The 15,213-nt window shown below is 38.4% G+C and overlaps 1 protein-coding gene across 1 annotated transcript in view; it reads right to left on the bottom strand.

Annotated features, from left to right (window-relative positions):
• The window catches only part of LOC137647002 (alpha-1-inhibitor 3-like), a 126,509-nt gene that overhangs the window by 12,439 nt on the left and 98,857 nt on the right, over positions 1-15,213 (bottom strand). Inside the window, exon 22 of the mRNA XM_068380109.1 lies at positions 13,278-13,382. Within this exon, the coding sequence (XP_068236210.1) occupies positions 13,278-13,382 (105 nt within the window). The remainder of the gene's footprint in view (positions 1-13,277; positions 13,383-15,213) is intronic.

Raw genomic sequence — 15,213 nt, forward strand, 5'->3', positions numbered from 1 at the left:
TCTGTGATAACCTTTAGTTTAATTTTCTGGGAATATCCACTGTAGTTAAATATACCCTAGGAAGCTACTGAAGGAACCTTCCATCAGGACGTCATGGCAATCTCACCCAAAAATAGATTTTGAGCGAAGCGAAAAATTTGTTTATTTTCCTCTTCCATACTAGTATACTAGAGTTACGTAGAACGTTTCTCTATGCTTTTTAGCTTAATAGCTTTAGTGCTTTTGTATACTTTATATGTCCTCATTATTCTTGTATTGTCTTTTGGGGGGAAGATAGATATCTCTTATACCCCTTTAAGTCAATACTATCTCTATGAGATCTAAGAGTAATTCCCTTTCCCTCTGATTAGCCTAGGCTATCCTCAGTTAATTTACTGTTACCTGTGGTTGGGTAAATTTACTGGGGCGTTTCGTTTCTCTCTCCTTTTCTCTGAGCTGGCAACTGAGTAGCTTGTCAGCAGTGAGTTTGGAGTTGGGGACGGGACATCAGAGTAAGTCTGTGTTAGGCATCTGGCTACCTGGTTTTATACCGGCAACTGAGTTAGCTTGTCGGTATTCCAGTAGGGCTAGTTGCTGTTCAGGAGGCTAGCCTCCCTAGATCTTGTAAAGGTTATTGTTTTACAATTTCCTCGTTATGGGTCTAGCAGACAGTCCTGTATTAGGGGTTCTTAACTGGAAGATAGGATTCTTCTCTGTTTTGATCCCTGGTACGAGATTCTGTTCTCTTGAGTTCGTTTTCGGACGTTCTCTCATTGCCTAACCCAACCTGGAGAATTGACTTCCCCTATTTGAGGTTACTATGAGGACAGAATCCTTCAGGTTAGGTAATGCCTTAGGGTATTACTTTACTTACGGACTATTCACCCCTTCCCCGCTATCTCTTTCGTGTTGAATGAACCAACACCCTTATGGCCGTGGTTCTACATATGCTCCTGTGGACGTCTGTAGACCTGGCATGAGTTTTTCTGTCTGCGGCTAGTTAGGTCGCTGACAGATAACCTCATATCTTTGAGTGTACCTTAGAGTCCTCCCTTGGACTGCCTTCCATATGCCTTAAGATGGGATATGGTTGAGTGGAAGCCCGAATTTATTTCCCTCCTCCACTGGCACACTCTTTCAGGATGTAGACGACATAGCTGATCCTTTGCCGTCTTCTATCCTTATCTTTCTCTTTTACTGTCAATCATGGGCTACCGCCGGCAGTTAATTCTGCCGGCAATTTTGGATGGTTAGGCTAACAGTTCACTATCATCCCTTACCTTGGACACCGTTGATCGATGGCCGTTGGTAGGGTTTTTCTAGGCCTGTCTACCGGCAACTGTGTAGCTTGTCGGCAGCTGGCCTATGCCTTCCATCCATAATTTTAATTTTTAATAGCCGGCAGACGCCGGCCTGCTGGCATATGCCGGCTAGCCCAACATGCCGACAGTGTCGGCGGGGCCGGCAATGCTGACGGCATACTGCCGCCGGAAACTGCTGTACCCAGAAAAATATAGTAATTTTTCCAACCTGCAAGCGGTTCTTGAGCAGCCATTTGTGAGACCATCACATAGAGAGTTGATTCTCTTCTATATTAATGGTTATGTCCATTAAAATTATCCACTATATTGAACATTATAAGAGGATGTGTCAAGAAGACACTATATATCTTGGATATTCCCTCTGTTATTTAATTCTTTATGAATTTCCTAGTTCAATATGGGAGGAGGTCATAGCAAATGGCTGAAAGGGAAACATTTGTAGGTGTCTTTCCTACATTATAGCTTACCCTATCCAAGCTAAATATAATAACTGATGTTATGTTGAAATCTGAAGATTTCACAGAAAACTTATTTGCTTTTCTTTTCTTTACAGGAGGAGCATCCTGAGTGCGGGAACAACTTTTGTAGGGTCCGCAGCAAGGACTTCTACTGACATGGCGTGAGTAGGTCTCACGCCCGCTGTTCTGTCACCAAAGGGGCCCTCAAGTACTGGGACCCAGAGGTATGTACCGTGTGTGAAAAGTTGGTAAAGGAGGCTTTTGATGAACAAAAGTCTACTGAGTCTAGGGATGCAGCTAGGGCTACGCTGCGTAAATGGGTAAGAGGTTTTCAGAAGAACACCTCGGGCCCATACCTTCCTAATGTTAGGATGAGGGACTGTCTCTTCCCCGGAGCTCATGATGATTCCATCATTCCCCAGACAAAACCTTCAATCCCCTTGGTGCAGATTCTGGTTCAGAAGCCTAGAGAACCTGACGTTGCGGATACTTTGGAGAGTATCCACCTGGATGACAATATGTCTGTCATTTCCGAGGAGACCAAGAAGAATCTCCTCGTGGAAGAGTCGGAACAGGAGGCAGTTGTTCCTCCTACTAGTGATGTGGAGAACGTTGAAGCGGTTTCGGTTTCTTCAGCGGCTGTGGCCGAACCAGCACCCTCAACCTCTTCGCAACCGCCTCAATTGGAGGCAATTACGAATACTCTTCAATCCCTAATGTCCATGGTATACGACTTACAGAAGAGGTCTACCGAGAAAGAGACTACTTTCCGGTCGGAAATAGAGCAGTTAGTTTCTTCGTGTTTAACCCCGAAGAAACTAAATGTTAAGGACCTTCCTGTGTTCTCCGACGTTAACCCGTGGAGGTATGCGGAGCACATGCATATGTCAGCAGGCAAGATTTTCCTCTCGGAGAAACTGGGTACCGTACCAGTAGAGGAAATTGAGTTCTGGCCCAGCAGAGCGTCCTACCCGGATTGTTATGTCCGGCTCAGAACTGAACCGGCATCGAAAGAAGAGACGGAGCCCAAGGAAGTAATTGTCCTTGAGCTCGCTAAGGCACAAGCGATCCTTACATCGAAATTAAAAGAGAGGGCATTCACTAGCTCAAAGGTGCCGGCCTTAAGCAAGAAACATCCATCGTTTATTGCTGACCCTCAACGTGCTTTTCCCTTTATGGATAAAGGGTTTAAAGCAGCCCTGAAGGCTGTAAGGGCAGGAAAACCCTGTCCCACGCTAGAAGAAAGCAAGCCTTTCTCCCTTGCTTTCCCTTCAGATGACAAAGACTGGAAGGACGTTCATGTTACCTTCTCAGTCGGGAAGCTGGAGGCCGATATCGCTGGACGTCAGTTCAACGAGGACCTCCCAATGCTGTCAGAGTTTCTCCTGAAGAGAGAACACGAGACTAAGGAACGCTTGGCTGCGTCCATGTCTCTACAAACAGGGCTAGAAATGATGGCTAGCATTCCTGATACCCCAGATATGTATATGGTCTTTGCCAAGGCTCACTTGGCTACAGTGACTAAAGACCTGTACAGCTTTATCAGAGCCAGGACAGCCTGTAGGGAGTTTGTGTTTGCTTCCGCTTCTGTGAAACACGAACCTAGGAAGCTGATAGCTTCTAATATCTGGGGAAAAGACCTCTTTCCTAGTGATGTGGTCAAGGAGGTCGTAGATAAGGCTGCTTCGGAGAATAGGAATCTCCTCTCCAAATGGGGCTTGTCTTCGAAGAGAAAATCTTCCGCTGATGGGGGTCCCCAGCCGAAGAACAAGTCAAAGCGGCCTCGTTTGCCCTCTCGGCCAAGACAGCAACAGCTTCCCGTGGCCATGGTGTCCCAGACGGTGGCACAACAAACCACCACCTTTCAACTGGTGCCCCAAACACTGGCATCTCAGTCACCATTCTTCACCCCAGCTTATGGAAGGCAATCGGCTTCTTCTAAGCCAAAGTTTCGAGGCTCCTTTCGGGGCTCCTCTAGATGCCCCTTCAGAGGAAGAGGCAACAAAGGTGGTCATGGCCAAGGAGGTAAATCCTCCAACCAGCACTCAAAATGAGATGCTGCCGGTAGGAGGGAGACTTCTACACTTTCAGGATCGGTGGACCTTGGGCCCACAGCCTGATCAAGATGGGACTGGGGTGGGGTTGGAACTCAACTCCACCAAGCTTTCCTCATTTCTTCCAACCTTCAACCCCAGTTCTGGAAGAATATGTTCAAGAACTATTAGACAAGAGAGTCATAAGGAAAGCAAAGTCCATCAAATTCTAAGGAAGGCTATTCTGTGTTCCGAAGAAGGATTCGGAAAAGCTCAGAGTCATTCTGGACTTATCACCACTCAACAAGTTCATTGTGAACTACAAGTTCAGAATGATGACGCTTCAGCACATAAGGACCCTTCTGCCCAAACGGGCATACACAGTCTCCATAGACATGACGGATGCTTACTGACATGTACCAATCAACCGTCAGGTTTCCCCCTACCTAGGGTTCAAGCTCCAGAAAAGAAAATACGTTTTCAGAGCCATGCCCTTCGGTCTGAACATTGCACCGAGAATATTCACAAAGCTTGCGAATGCAGTTATTCGACAACTACGCCTCAAAGGTGTTTAGGTGATGGCCTACCTGGACGACTGGCTGGTGTGGGCAGCATCCAAGGAAGAATGCGTGCAAGCCTCCAGAAAAGTGATCCAATTCCTAGAGTCCCTAGGATTCAAGATAAACCTGAAGAAGTCTCGGCTGTCTCCGGCTCGAAAGTTCCAGTGGCTGGGAATTCACTAGGACTTACAGTCACATTGCCTCTCCTTGCCAAAAGCAAAGAGAAAGGAGATAGCAAGGGCCGTCAAAAGCCTTCTTCAATCCCGAAGGATATTAAGAAGACAACAGGAGAGAGTGTTGGGGTCTCTCCAGTTTGCCTCTTTGACGGACCCACTTTTGAGAGCACAGTTAAAAGATGCATCAGGGATCTGGAGAAAATACGCTTACAACAATCGAAGAGATCTACAAAGACCATTACCAAATCGTTTGCGATCGATTCTCAAGCCATGGTCGGAAGCGAAGAACTTAAGAAGAAAAGTATCTTTGCAACCACCTCCTCCTGCAGTCACCGTCCACACGGATGCCTCAAAGGAAGGATGGGGGGTCATTCTCATCATCGGAAAGTGCAAGGAACTTGGTCTCCCCTCTTCAAAACCTTCCACATCAACTATCTGGAAGCCATGGCAGTGTTTCTTTCCCTGAAGAAACTGAAACTTCGCCACTCAATCCACGTTCGTCTGGTCCTAGACAGCGAAGTGGTTATGAGATGCATAAATCGATAAGGTTCAAGATCGCCTCAGTTAAATCATGTGATACTAGCCATCTTTCATCTGTCCAAGAAGATGAAATGGCACTTATCAGATCTCTTCGCAACGAGCGACAACAAGAAGTTGGCCCGGTACGTAGCCCCGTACGAGGATCCTCTAGTGGAAGCAACGGACGCAATGTCCCTAGATTGGAACAGATGGTCCAGGATTTACCTGTTCCCACCAACCAACCTATTGTTGAAAGCCCTTGAGATCCTTTCGGGGGAGGGCAGCGATAGTGGCCCACAAGTGGCCAGGCAGTGTCTGGTTTCCATTGATAATAGAACTATGCCTGAAGCTAGATCCCGTTGCCGGAACCAGTTCTGACTCAGCTAGTACAGAATTCGACTGTCTATGCTTCATCAGAGAAAACCCAGAACCTTCATCTCATGATTTTTTCGCCTTAGCGGTCAGGAAAAGGTTCGGGATTTGTGCACACAGTATTAATTTCTTAGAAGAATACAAGTCAAAGTCAACAAGAAGACAATACGAATCTTCCTGGAAGAAATGGGTGGCCTTTGTTAAGGCGAAGAAACCTCAAGAGATTTCTACGGATTTCTGCTTGTCCTTCTTCATCCATCTTCAGGGACAAGGATTAGCGGCTAATACGATCACGACGTGTAAATCTGCCTTAGCTAGACCGATTCTATATGCCTTCCAAGTGAATTTTTCCAGCGAAATCTTCAACAAGATTCCGAAAGCCTGCACAAAACTTCGGCCTGCAGCCCCTCCAAAGCCTATTTCATGGTCCTTGGATAAGGTTCTTCATCTGGCCTCGACCTTGAACAATTAAGATTGCTCACTGAAAGACTTGACTCAGAAAGTGATATTTTTATTTGCACTAGCCTCAGGAGCCAGAGTTAGTGAAATAGTGGCCCTCTCGAGGGATGATGGCCACATTCAGTTTACACCGAATGGAGAACTGAATCTCTTTCCGGATCCGACGTTTCTCGCCAAGAATGAGCTACCCACTAAGAGATAGGGTCCCTGGAGAATCTGCCCTCTGAAGGAAGAAGCATCCCTCTGCCCAGTGGAATGCCTAAAGGTCTATCTTCGTAGAACTTCAGACTTTAAGGGAGGTTAGCTTTTTAGGGGAGATACTTCTGGTTTGATGCTATCTTTGAAACAGATAAGGGCGAAAATCACTTACTTTATTCGCAGAGCGGATCCTGATAGTACACCAGCAGGTCATGATCCGAGAAAGGTTGCCTCGTCTCTAAACTTCTTTCAGACTATGTCGTTTGATAACCTGCGTGCTTATACTGGTTGGAAGTCTTCCAGAATATTTTTTAGGCACTATGCGAAGCAATTACAAGAAATCAAATTTCATGTGGTGGCTGCAGGCAGTGTAATAAAGCCTGCAGCTTGATTACTGCGAATGACAGTGCACTAATTGGGACTGTTAGTGAAGGGTGTGCATGATAGACTTAGGTATATCATGATATTTTAGTGTTGATATGGACTTTATGAACTGTCTTCCATAGTTAAGTGACCTTAAGCATAATATTTTGACATTAGTGCCAGCATGTTTATGCATAATGTTTTTTAGTAATGACATATATAATGAAATTTCCTAATTTCATGGAGTGGCAATGTTTCTCTTTCAGATGAAACTTATTTATTTTGTTATTACTGTTATGCTTGTTATGTCTATGTCTAGCATAAATATATTATTTAATCATTGCTTCTGTGTTTCTTGTAAATAAACTATAGAAGGAATATTTGCGTCTCTTTCGCCTTAAGATTATTAGATTATATTCAGAGTATCCTTGATCCTCTTATGGACCTTGTGGGACAAAGTCTCCCTTACCATGCAAACAGGTAAGTTTGGTTGTGCTATGTTTGTTTACTGTATTATGATTCCTACGTGAACATAAACTTGTCTGCCTGATCCAGACCTGGGAGGTACAGTACTCTATTCAGCGCTTTGGTACAAACTATACTTTACGTATATACGACACGATATACTTCTGCTTGCTTATTGTTCCTTGAACTCACAATCTCGGGTTTTTTCCTACAGTCTATACAGACTTTTCCCTGTAGGGGGCAGGAAGAGCTGGCATATGGTATGCTCAGTTGGTTGATGTATTACGGTAACATCAAGTGTCTTTGGTCTTTATGACCGATTAGGAAATGGTCAATTCGAGATAACGGCACTATTAAATCCACAGATACATTAATGCTCTGGTAAACTTCCATCAGCACGACATGGCCTAAGCCCAAAAAACGGATTTTGAGCGAAGTGAAAAATCTATTTTTGGGTGAAAGAGCCATGTCTTCCCGATGGACCCACCCTCCTTTGGTGAAAGGATGTTAATCCCTCCCTTTAGTACTGTATCTGTAATACTTACAAAGCTACGGAGAATGGTTTGGTGGCGTCGTACGGTGGCGATTGGCCGAACTATTTACAGTACATTAGGAGAGTCGAGTTGTTTACCTCTTTAACGACTCTCCTATTTTTCTTGCCACTTTCCCTCTCGAAGTGAAAGGCTATTCGGGGTGTAAATAGCTATGAGATGTGTCAAGATACGTCCTTACGTGATATCCCTTGGAGAAATTTAAGGGATACTCGCTCCAGGAGTTAGAATTCTGGGTACCTTCGGTAAATTCTCTGGGATATATCACTGTAGTCACATATAACTTAGGAAGTTACTAATGAAGGAACTTCCATTAGGACGACATGGCTCTTTCACCCAAAAATAGATTTTTCACTTCGCTCAAAATCCGTTATATACTGTATATGTGTGTGTATATATACATATATACGGTAAATATATAAAAGTAGAAAAACCACAGGGTCTATGAATAATAAAGGACCAGGTATGAAATGCTATTGTGTATTACTTATACATCTTCAGGGTACAAAGGGAATTAAAGATTAACCCATATATGCCCAGTGATGCGTTTGCGCAACACTAAAGTTGTGTTTGCAAGTTTCAACTTGCACCCCATAGGCTTACCGATTCTATCTTTCTGTTGTCTTCAGTTGATGGAGGGAGAGTTTAACAGACAGATGTACGGTGAACTGCTGAAACAAACAGTATAACAAGTGCAGTACAGTGATTTAAAATTCAGTGTAATTTTTGTCTACCATGTCTTCGAGAAATAATGGGTATATATGAGAAATGCAACCTACTTATATATAAATAAGATTATGCCCATATTAACAGATTGTTCCTTTATTAGCGCATTTCTGAAATTTGTGTTTTAGCATGTATTCTGATGTTCAAAATACGTTCCGAAAATCTAGTTTTTATTGTGATGCGTTCACGCAACACTGGGCATCCCATGTCTCAATGATATTCAATATTCCACATATATTTTCCCCATTATATTGCGTTTAAAAGCGTTTTATTTTTATGTTTGCCTAAGGATCACCATAAATATACATACACATACATACTCACACACACACAAACACACACTGACACACACATTCTAAATAAAAAACTATCTTTCCTATGGTAAAGTCTTTGGGTCATCCACTATACCTATAAATGAGTCCATGATTCCATACTTTGGAAGACACCATCAAATCATTTCATCCGTGGAAACCCCATACGATATGGTTATGATGCATGGGCAGCTTGCACTCCTTTGGGTTATGCCTTTACTCTTGACCTTTACCAAGGAAAATACGAAGGAAATAATCCAAATGTGTATGCAAGTGAATATGGTTTAGGAGGAAAAGTTGTTCTAAACATTCTCGACACACTTCAAGCTGAATATCCGAGAATAAGATTTTCTCTTTATTTCGATAACTACTTCCCCTCAATAAAACTCTTAGAAGAGATCAAAAGAAGAGGTCATGGTGCCACAGGTACCCTAAAAGCCAACAGAGTAGAAAAATGTCCACTGACTATCAACAAGATGTTTGAAAAGTTGCCAAGAGGTAGTTAAGAGCACTTCTTAGATAGAGATTCTCAAATTCTAGTTGTCAGATGGAATGATAATGGAGTAGTCAGCATTGGTTCCAATGGGCATGGAACGTTTCTCATGAAAAAAGTTGAGCGATACTCGGCAAGGGAAAAAAAGAAAGTATCTATAGGTTGCCCTCGTTTGATTGACATATACAACCAGAACATGGGTGGTGTTGACAGAACAGATAAAAATATTTGTCATTATCGCATTGCAATTAGAGGTAAAAAATGGTATTTTCCCATACTTTGTTTTGTAATCAATGTCTCAATGAACAACGCCTGGTTTTTTGCTCGGAAAAGTGGGTATGATGATGATTTGCTTACATTTACTAGAGCATTATTCAATGTTTGTTGAAAAAGTTTGGAGAACCACCAAAAACCCCTGGAAAACTAAGGTCACTATGCATGAGCGCCCTGAATACCGAGAAACGTTTTGATAATATAAGCCATGACATCATCGAAAGGGATCCTAAATGTAGAAGAAGGTGCAAACACTGTCATAGCCAAACAATTTTCATTTGCAGAAGGTGTGATGTTCCATTGCATTTGAAATGTTCTGTTGCATATCATACCCAATAGGAATAGGCTTGTTTGTTTCTTTCTTTGATGATGATAATTTACATTGCTGAATGAAGAATGTTTCCTTTTTTTTTGTTGAATTGAATTGTCATTTATTTTGTTTTAAATTTTGTATTCAAATACTAGGCCTATACATGTAATTCACAATGCCCATTTCTATTTATAAATGAATATTTTATGTTTCCTTGAAATATAAAGGAAATCTACCTCGACATCTTTGAAATAATCCTAAATGTTTATATTCTTCTTATAATTTATTGAAAATTACTTCAATTTCTTTTTAAAAATTACATTTAAAATAAGAAAAAAGGAAATCTTTTAGGCTTGAAATGCCCAGTGTTGCGTATACGCAACATTGGACGGGCCTGGTGTGCCCAGTGATGCGTTAGCGCAACAGTAATTTTTTTGCAATAAATTGAAGAATACTTGAGAAAACTTCCTCAAACATTGATAAAGGGCATGGAAACATCATAACCAATATCATATCTGAAAATCATTTAATTTGAAGAACCTTCATCTTTTCTGGGCATATATGGGTTAAGACAGTACAAAACTAAAATTCCAAAATAGAGATTAAAGTAACAGAACCCCATTATTGCGAACAATTAGTAATCTTCAAGGAATGATTGTAGTTAAGGTGTAGTTAAGGTGTAACTATTAGTGAAACTTTCCAAATACTTCAAGAACACTCAAAATGCTGGCAGTGTAACAAACAATAAATTAAGAATTTTTATGAATTAGATTAATGTCTAGTTTAAAGAAACCAGAAATTAGATTTAAAACATGACTATCATAACATTTAACAAAAGTAGATTTAATAATATCCATTTTAACGATAGGAAGCGGGAGGTGAAAATAGTAGAAATCATAATTGATTTTAACACATTCAGAACCAATTTGACAGACTTCACTAATAGTTTAATCTAATTTTAAAATTGATTTACCATGGAAGAAAATACAATAAACCTTACCTTTTTAGGCACTAACATTTTATAAGGAAAATGTATTATGAGAAATAACAAACTATGTAATTTTCTATATATATATATATATATATATATATATATATATATATATATATATATATATATACTGTATATATACATATAGATATATACATATATATATGTATATATATACATATATATCCAGTATATACATGTATGTATGTAAATATATATATATATATATATATATATATATATATATATATATATATATATATATATATATATATATATACAAATACAGTATATGCACATATATATAGATATACAGTATATGTATGTATATATGTATATATATATAAATATATATATATATATATATATATATATATATATATATATATATACAGTATATATATATATATATATATATATATATATATATATATATATATATATACAGTATATGTATGTGTATATATGTATATATATATATATATATATATATATATATATATATATATGTTTATAAATATATACACACACACACACACACATATATATATATATATATATATATATATATATATATATATATATATATAATATTTCATAATAGGATTGAGGGAATAAACTAAATTTTTTATAACCAAAGAAAATCAGTCATGAAATAATGTTTTAAAACCTCTCTCAAATCTATCCTAAAACCTTTATTATTATTATTATTATTATTATTATTATTATTATTATTATTATTATCATTATTATTATTATTATTATTATTATTATTATCAATTAAGCTACAACCCTGGTTGGAAAAGTAAGATGTGATAAGAACAAGGATCCAACAGGGAAAAATAGCCCAATGAGGAAAGGAAATAAGGAAATAAGTAAACGATATAAGAAGTAATGAACAATTAAAATAAAATATCTAAAAACTATAACAACATCAACACAGATATTTCACATTTAACCTATAAAAAGACTTATGTCAGTCAGTTCAACATAAAAACATTTTCTGCAAGCTTGAACTTTTGAAGTTCCACTGATTCAACTACCCGATTAGGAAGGTCATTCCACAACTTGGTCACAGCTGGAATAAAACATCTAGAATACTGTGTAGTCTTGAACCTCATGATGAAGAGAGCCTGACTATCAGAATTAACTGCATGCTTAGTATTACGAACAGGATGGAACTGTCCGGGAAGATCTAAATGTAAAGGATGGTCAGAATTATAAAAGATCTTATACAACATGCATAATGAACTAAATGAACGACGGTGCCAGAGATTAATATCTAGATCAGGAATAAGAAATTTAATAGATTGTAAGTTCCTGTCCAACAATTTAAGATGAGAATCAGCAGCTGAAGACCAGACAGGAGAACAATACTCGAAACAAGGTAGAATGAGAGAATAGATTGATCACCGAAAATCTTAAAAGACTTTCTTAATAAGCCAATTATTTGGGGCAGTTGAAGAAGACACAGACCTAATGTGTTTCTCGAAAGTAAAATTGCTGTCGAGAATCACACCTAAAATATTAAAAGAGTCATACAGAGTTAAAGAAACATTATCAATGATGAGATCCAGATGTTGAGGAACCACTGTTCTTGACTTACAATCATACTTTGAGTTTTGTTATGATTCAGCTTCATACCCCCTAATTTGCACCATGTACCAATGCTAGCTAGATCTCTGTTAAGGGATTCACCAACCACAGATCTACATTCAGGAGCATGAATTGATGCAAAGAGAGTAGCAACATCAGCATAGGCAACAAGCTTGTTTTCTATGCCAAACCACATGTCATGTGTATATAGTATGAAAAGTAATGGGCTGAGAACACTACCCTGAGGAACACCAGATGTCGCATTCCTATATTCACTGTGGTTCCCATTAACAACAACTCTTTGAGATCTATTTCTTAAGAATTCAATAATGATACTAAGAAACGACCCACCCACTCCCAACTGTTTGAGTTTGAAAACAAGGACCTCATGATTAACACGGTCAGAGCCAGCACTAAAATCAAGGCCAATCATACGAACTTCCTGACTATAATCAAGGGTTTTCTGCGTAGCATTGGAGATTGTAAGAAGGGCATCACATGCTCCAAGGCCTTTATGAAAACCAAATAGCAAACTAGGGAACAGATGATGATTACCTTCAGCAAACCTATTAATGAGACATTTTTCCAAAAGACTTTCAAAACTTTAGATAATATGGGAGTTATGGAAATTGGACGGTAATCAGCTGGACTTGAGCTACCACAAATACATTTACATAATGGAGTAACTTTATCAATTCTCCAACAAGTGCTAAAATCTCCTCTTCTTGCTAACTTGCGGAAAATCACAGATAACTTTGGAGCTAAGAAATCTGCAATCTTCATAAAAAAAAAAAAAACAAAGGAAAAATACCATTTGGGTCTACACCTCTATAATCATTAAGGACTATCAAGAGAGTTTTAATTTCAAAATAATGAGCATGTATTGGCTGGTTATGCTACTGATTCTGCCCATGAGCTTCAGCCAGTTCATTGTCCATAGATAAATTCTTAATGAAATGGATTGAAGTAGTCACATCCTCAAATCGGTTATTCTTAACTTTCAAATCGAAAGGGATTCTTCATCTATCTGGCACTAGCAAAAAAAAAAAAAAAAAAAAAAAAAAATTGCTTATCACCTTATTAATATAGGAAAATGTAACACTTATACATGGTTTGTCTTACCTGCATTCCTTTCTGAAAAACTTTACCAACAGACAAAAAGCATCCATCTTCATCTTGTTGATTTTGTAACCATCGTCTTGTTTCATTTAAATCAGCTTTGTCAACCTGTGCATACAAAAGAACAATATAAATGATCACCATCTTACAATAAATTGCTCAGATTAAACGTCATCAATATACTGTTTTCTATGACTAAAGAGCTTATTCTATAAACTATTCCTCTCCTTATCTTGATTTTTACATTTTTGTTAGTCATTTCAACTTTATTGAGTTACAAAATTTAATCTGCCACTCTCTGAGGCTGTAGGAAATCTCCTCAGCCACCAAACGTATAAATGACTAATTTCATAGACATCCTATAAGCTCAAATATGAGATAAATTAGTTTTCCATATACACATAACTGACCAGATTTATTGGCATCAATGCCACCTGATTGACTTAACCATACTTAAAGCTTTTCATTTTTTCATAACTAAAACTCCATTATCTAATAATAGATTGTCTTATTCTTATCTCTTAAATATCTGAGAGGAACTTTTCCTTTTGCTCAGGAGAGAAATATCTCTCCTTTGGAATCCGAACTTCTGTTGGCGCTCCCCAGTTTTGAAATTCTAAAAAAAAAAAAAAAAAAAAATTCATTTTAATGGCACCAGAAAAGGCTATGGCCATGCATTTTCGAGACCTAAGTCATAGATCTGCCTTTCATGTTCGTTTCCATGCTTTTGTTATTGATTCGTACAAAATGTTTCCCTGTTTAGTAACTATAAATCTGGAGTTTGTATTTCTCTTTAGTTAACCTTATGCATATGGTACACATTTCGAATTCTATCAAGAGATAATTAGAAATGAACCGCAGAGAAAAAAAAAATAATCACATTAAGGAAAAGATTGGAGAAATTTCATCAAACTAGAATTGCAATTTTTTTTATACATGATAAGTCTAATGAGGTTTAGAGTCTGTTCTCAAGACAAAGCGGTCTCCATTACCTGGGTATGATTTTCAAGCTTACATAATGCCAATTGAATTAATTCAATCCATATCAATCTTAAACTCTTCTGAAAATTACAGATCTTCCATATCACACTGGGTAAGATTAGAAAGACCCATGTTTTTGGGGGACACAATTCAACTAGATTCCAGTAACATATGTGAAATCACCTTCTATAAAAATTGCATGTGAAGGCACCTTTGGTACACCAAATTTCTTCCGATGTTTACTGCAGGCAGGCTTATTTGATATCAAACTAGGCATAGTAAACAAAATCAGGGACACTTTGACAAATTCCCTCCTCATGAAGTTTTCTTCAGACAGTTTGGTTTGAGTTTATAGAAGAGTCTTATCTTTATTATAGGAACCAGAATTAACCCAATCCTGCTTTTCCCGTTATTTAAAGCAATTCAAAGCCTGCCTGGTATCCAGGGTAGAAACTCTGTAGATAAATTCTGGTGCTCTGTCTCTCATTCGTATTCAAGTTATGTTCATTCTTCGCCATCAAAATCATATGAATTTGATGACAATCAAATAAAACATTTGCAATTGTATGAATTGTATGCTCACTTTTCTCCTGAGGGTTGACATCCTCAGTGCAAAAAATAAGATGTTTAGTTCAGCAGCATTGAATATTTGAAATGCATTGGTAGTCATCTATGGATAACCTTTCACTACTTAAATTTCAGAATCATACCGTTTGTTGATCAAATTTAACTGATAATGCAACTCATATAATCCTGATCTGGTTATATAACAAATAGTTTGGCTTAGATTTTCAAACATTAGTGGCCCAATGAGTGGTCAACATGTCTTGCATCTTTGAGGTGCTCAAGTCGTAAGATGGCTAATACAAAATATCTATGATATTGAGAAAATGTTTTGTTTTGATGTTTTTTTTGTGTGTGCGTATTGTCGTTATCGCTCTCCTATTGCACTGATAGC

Source organism: Palaemon carinicauda, chromosome 9 (genome assembly GCF_036898095.1).
Source record: "Palaemon carinicauda isolate YSFRI2023 chromosome 9, ASM3689809v2, whole genome shotgun sequence".
NCBI classification, from domain to species: Eukaryota; Metazoa; Arthropoda; class Malacostraca; order Decapoda; family Palaemonidae; genus Palaemon; species Palaemon carinicauda.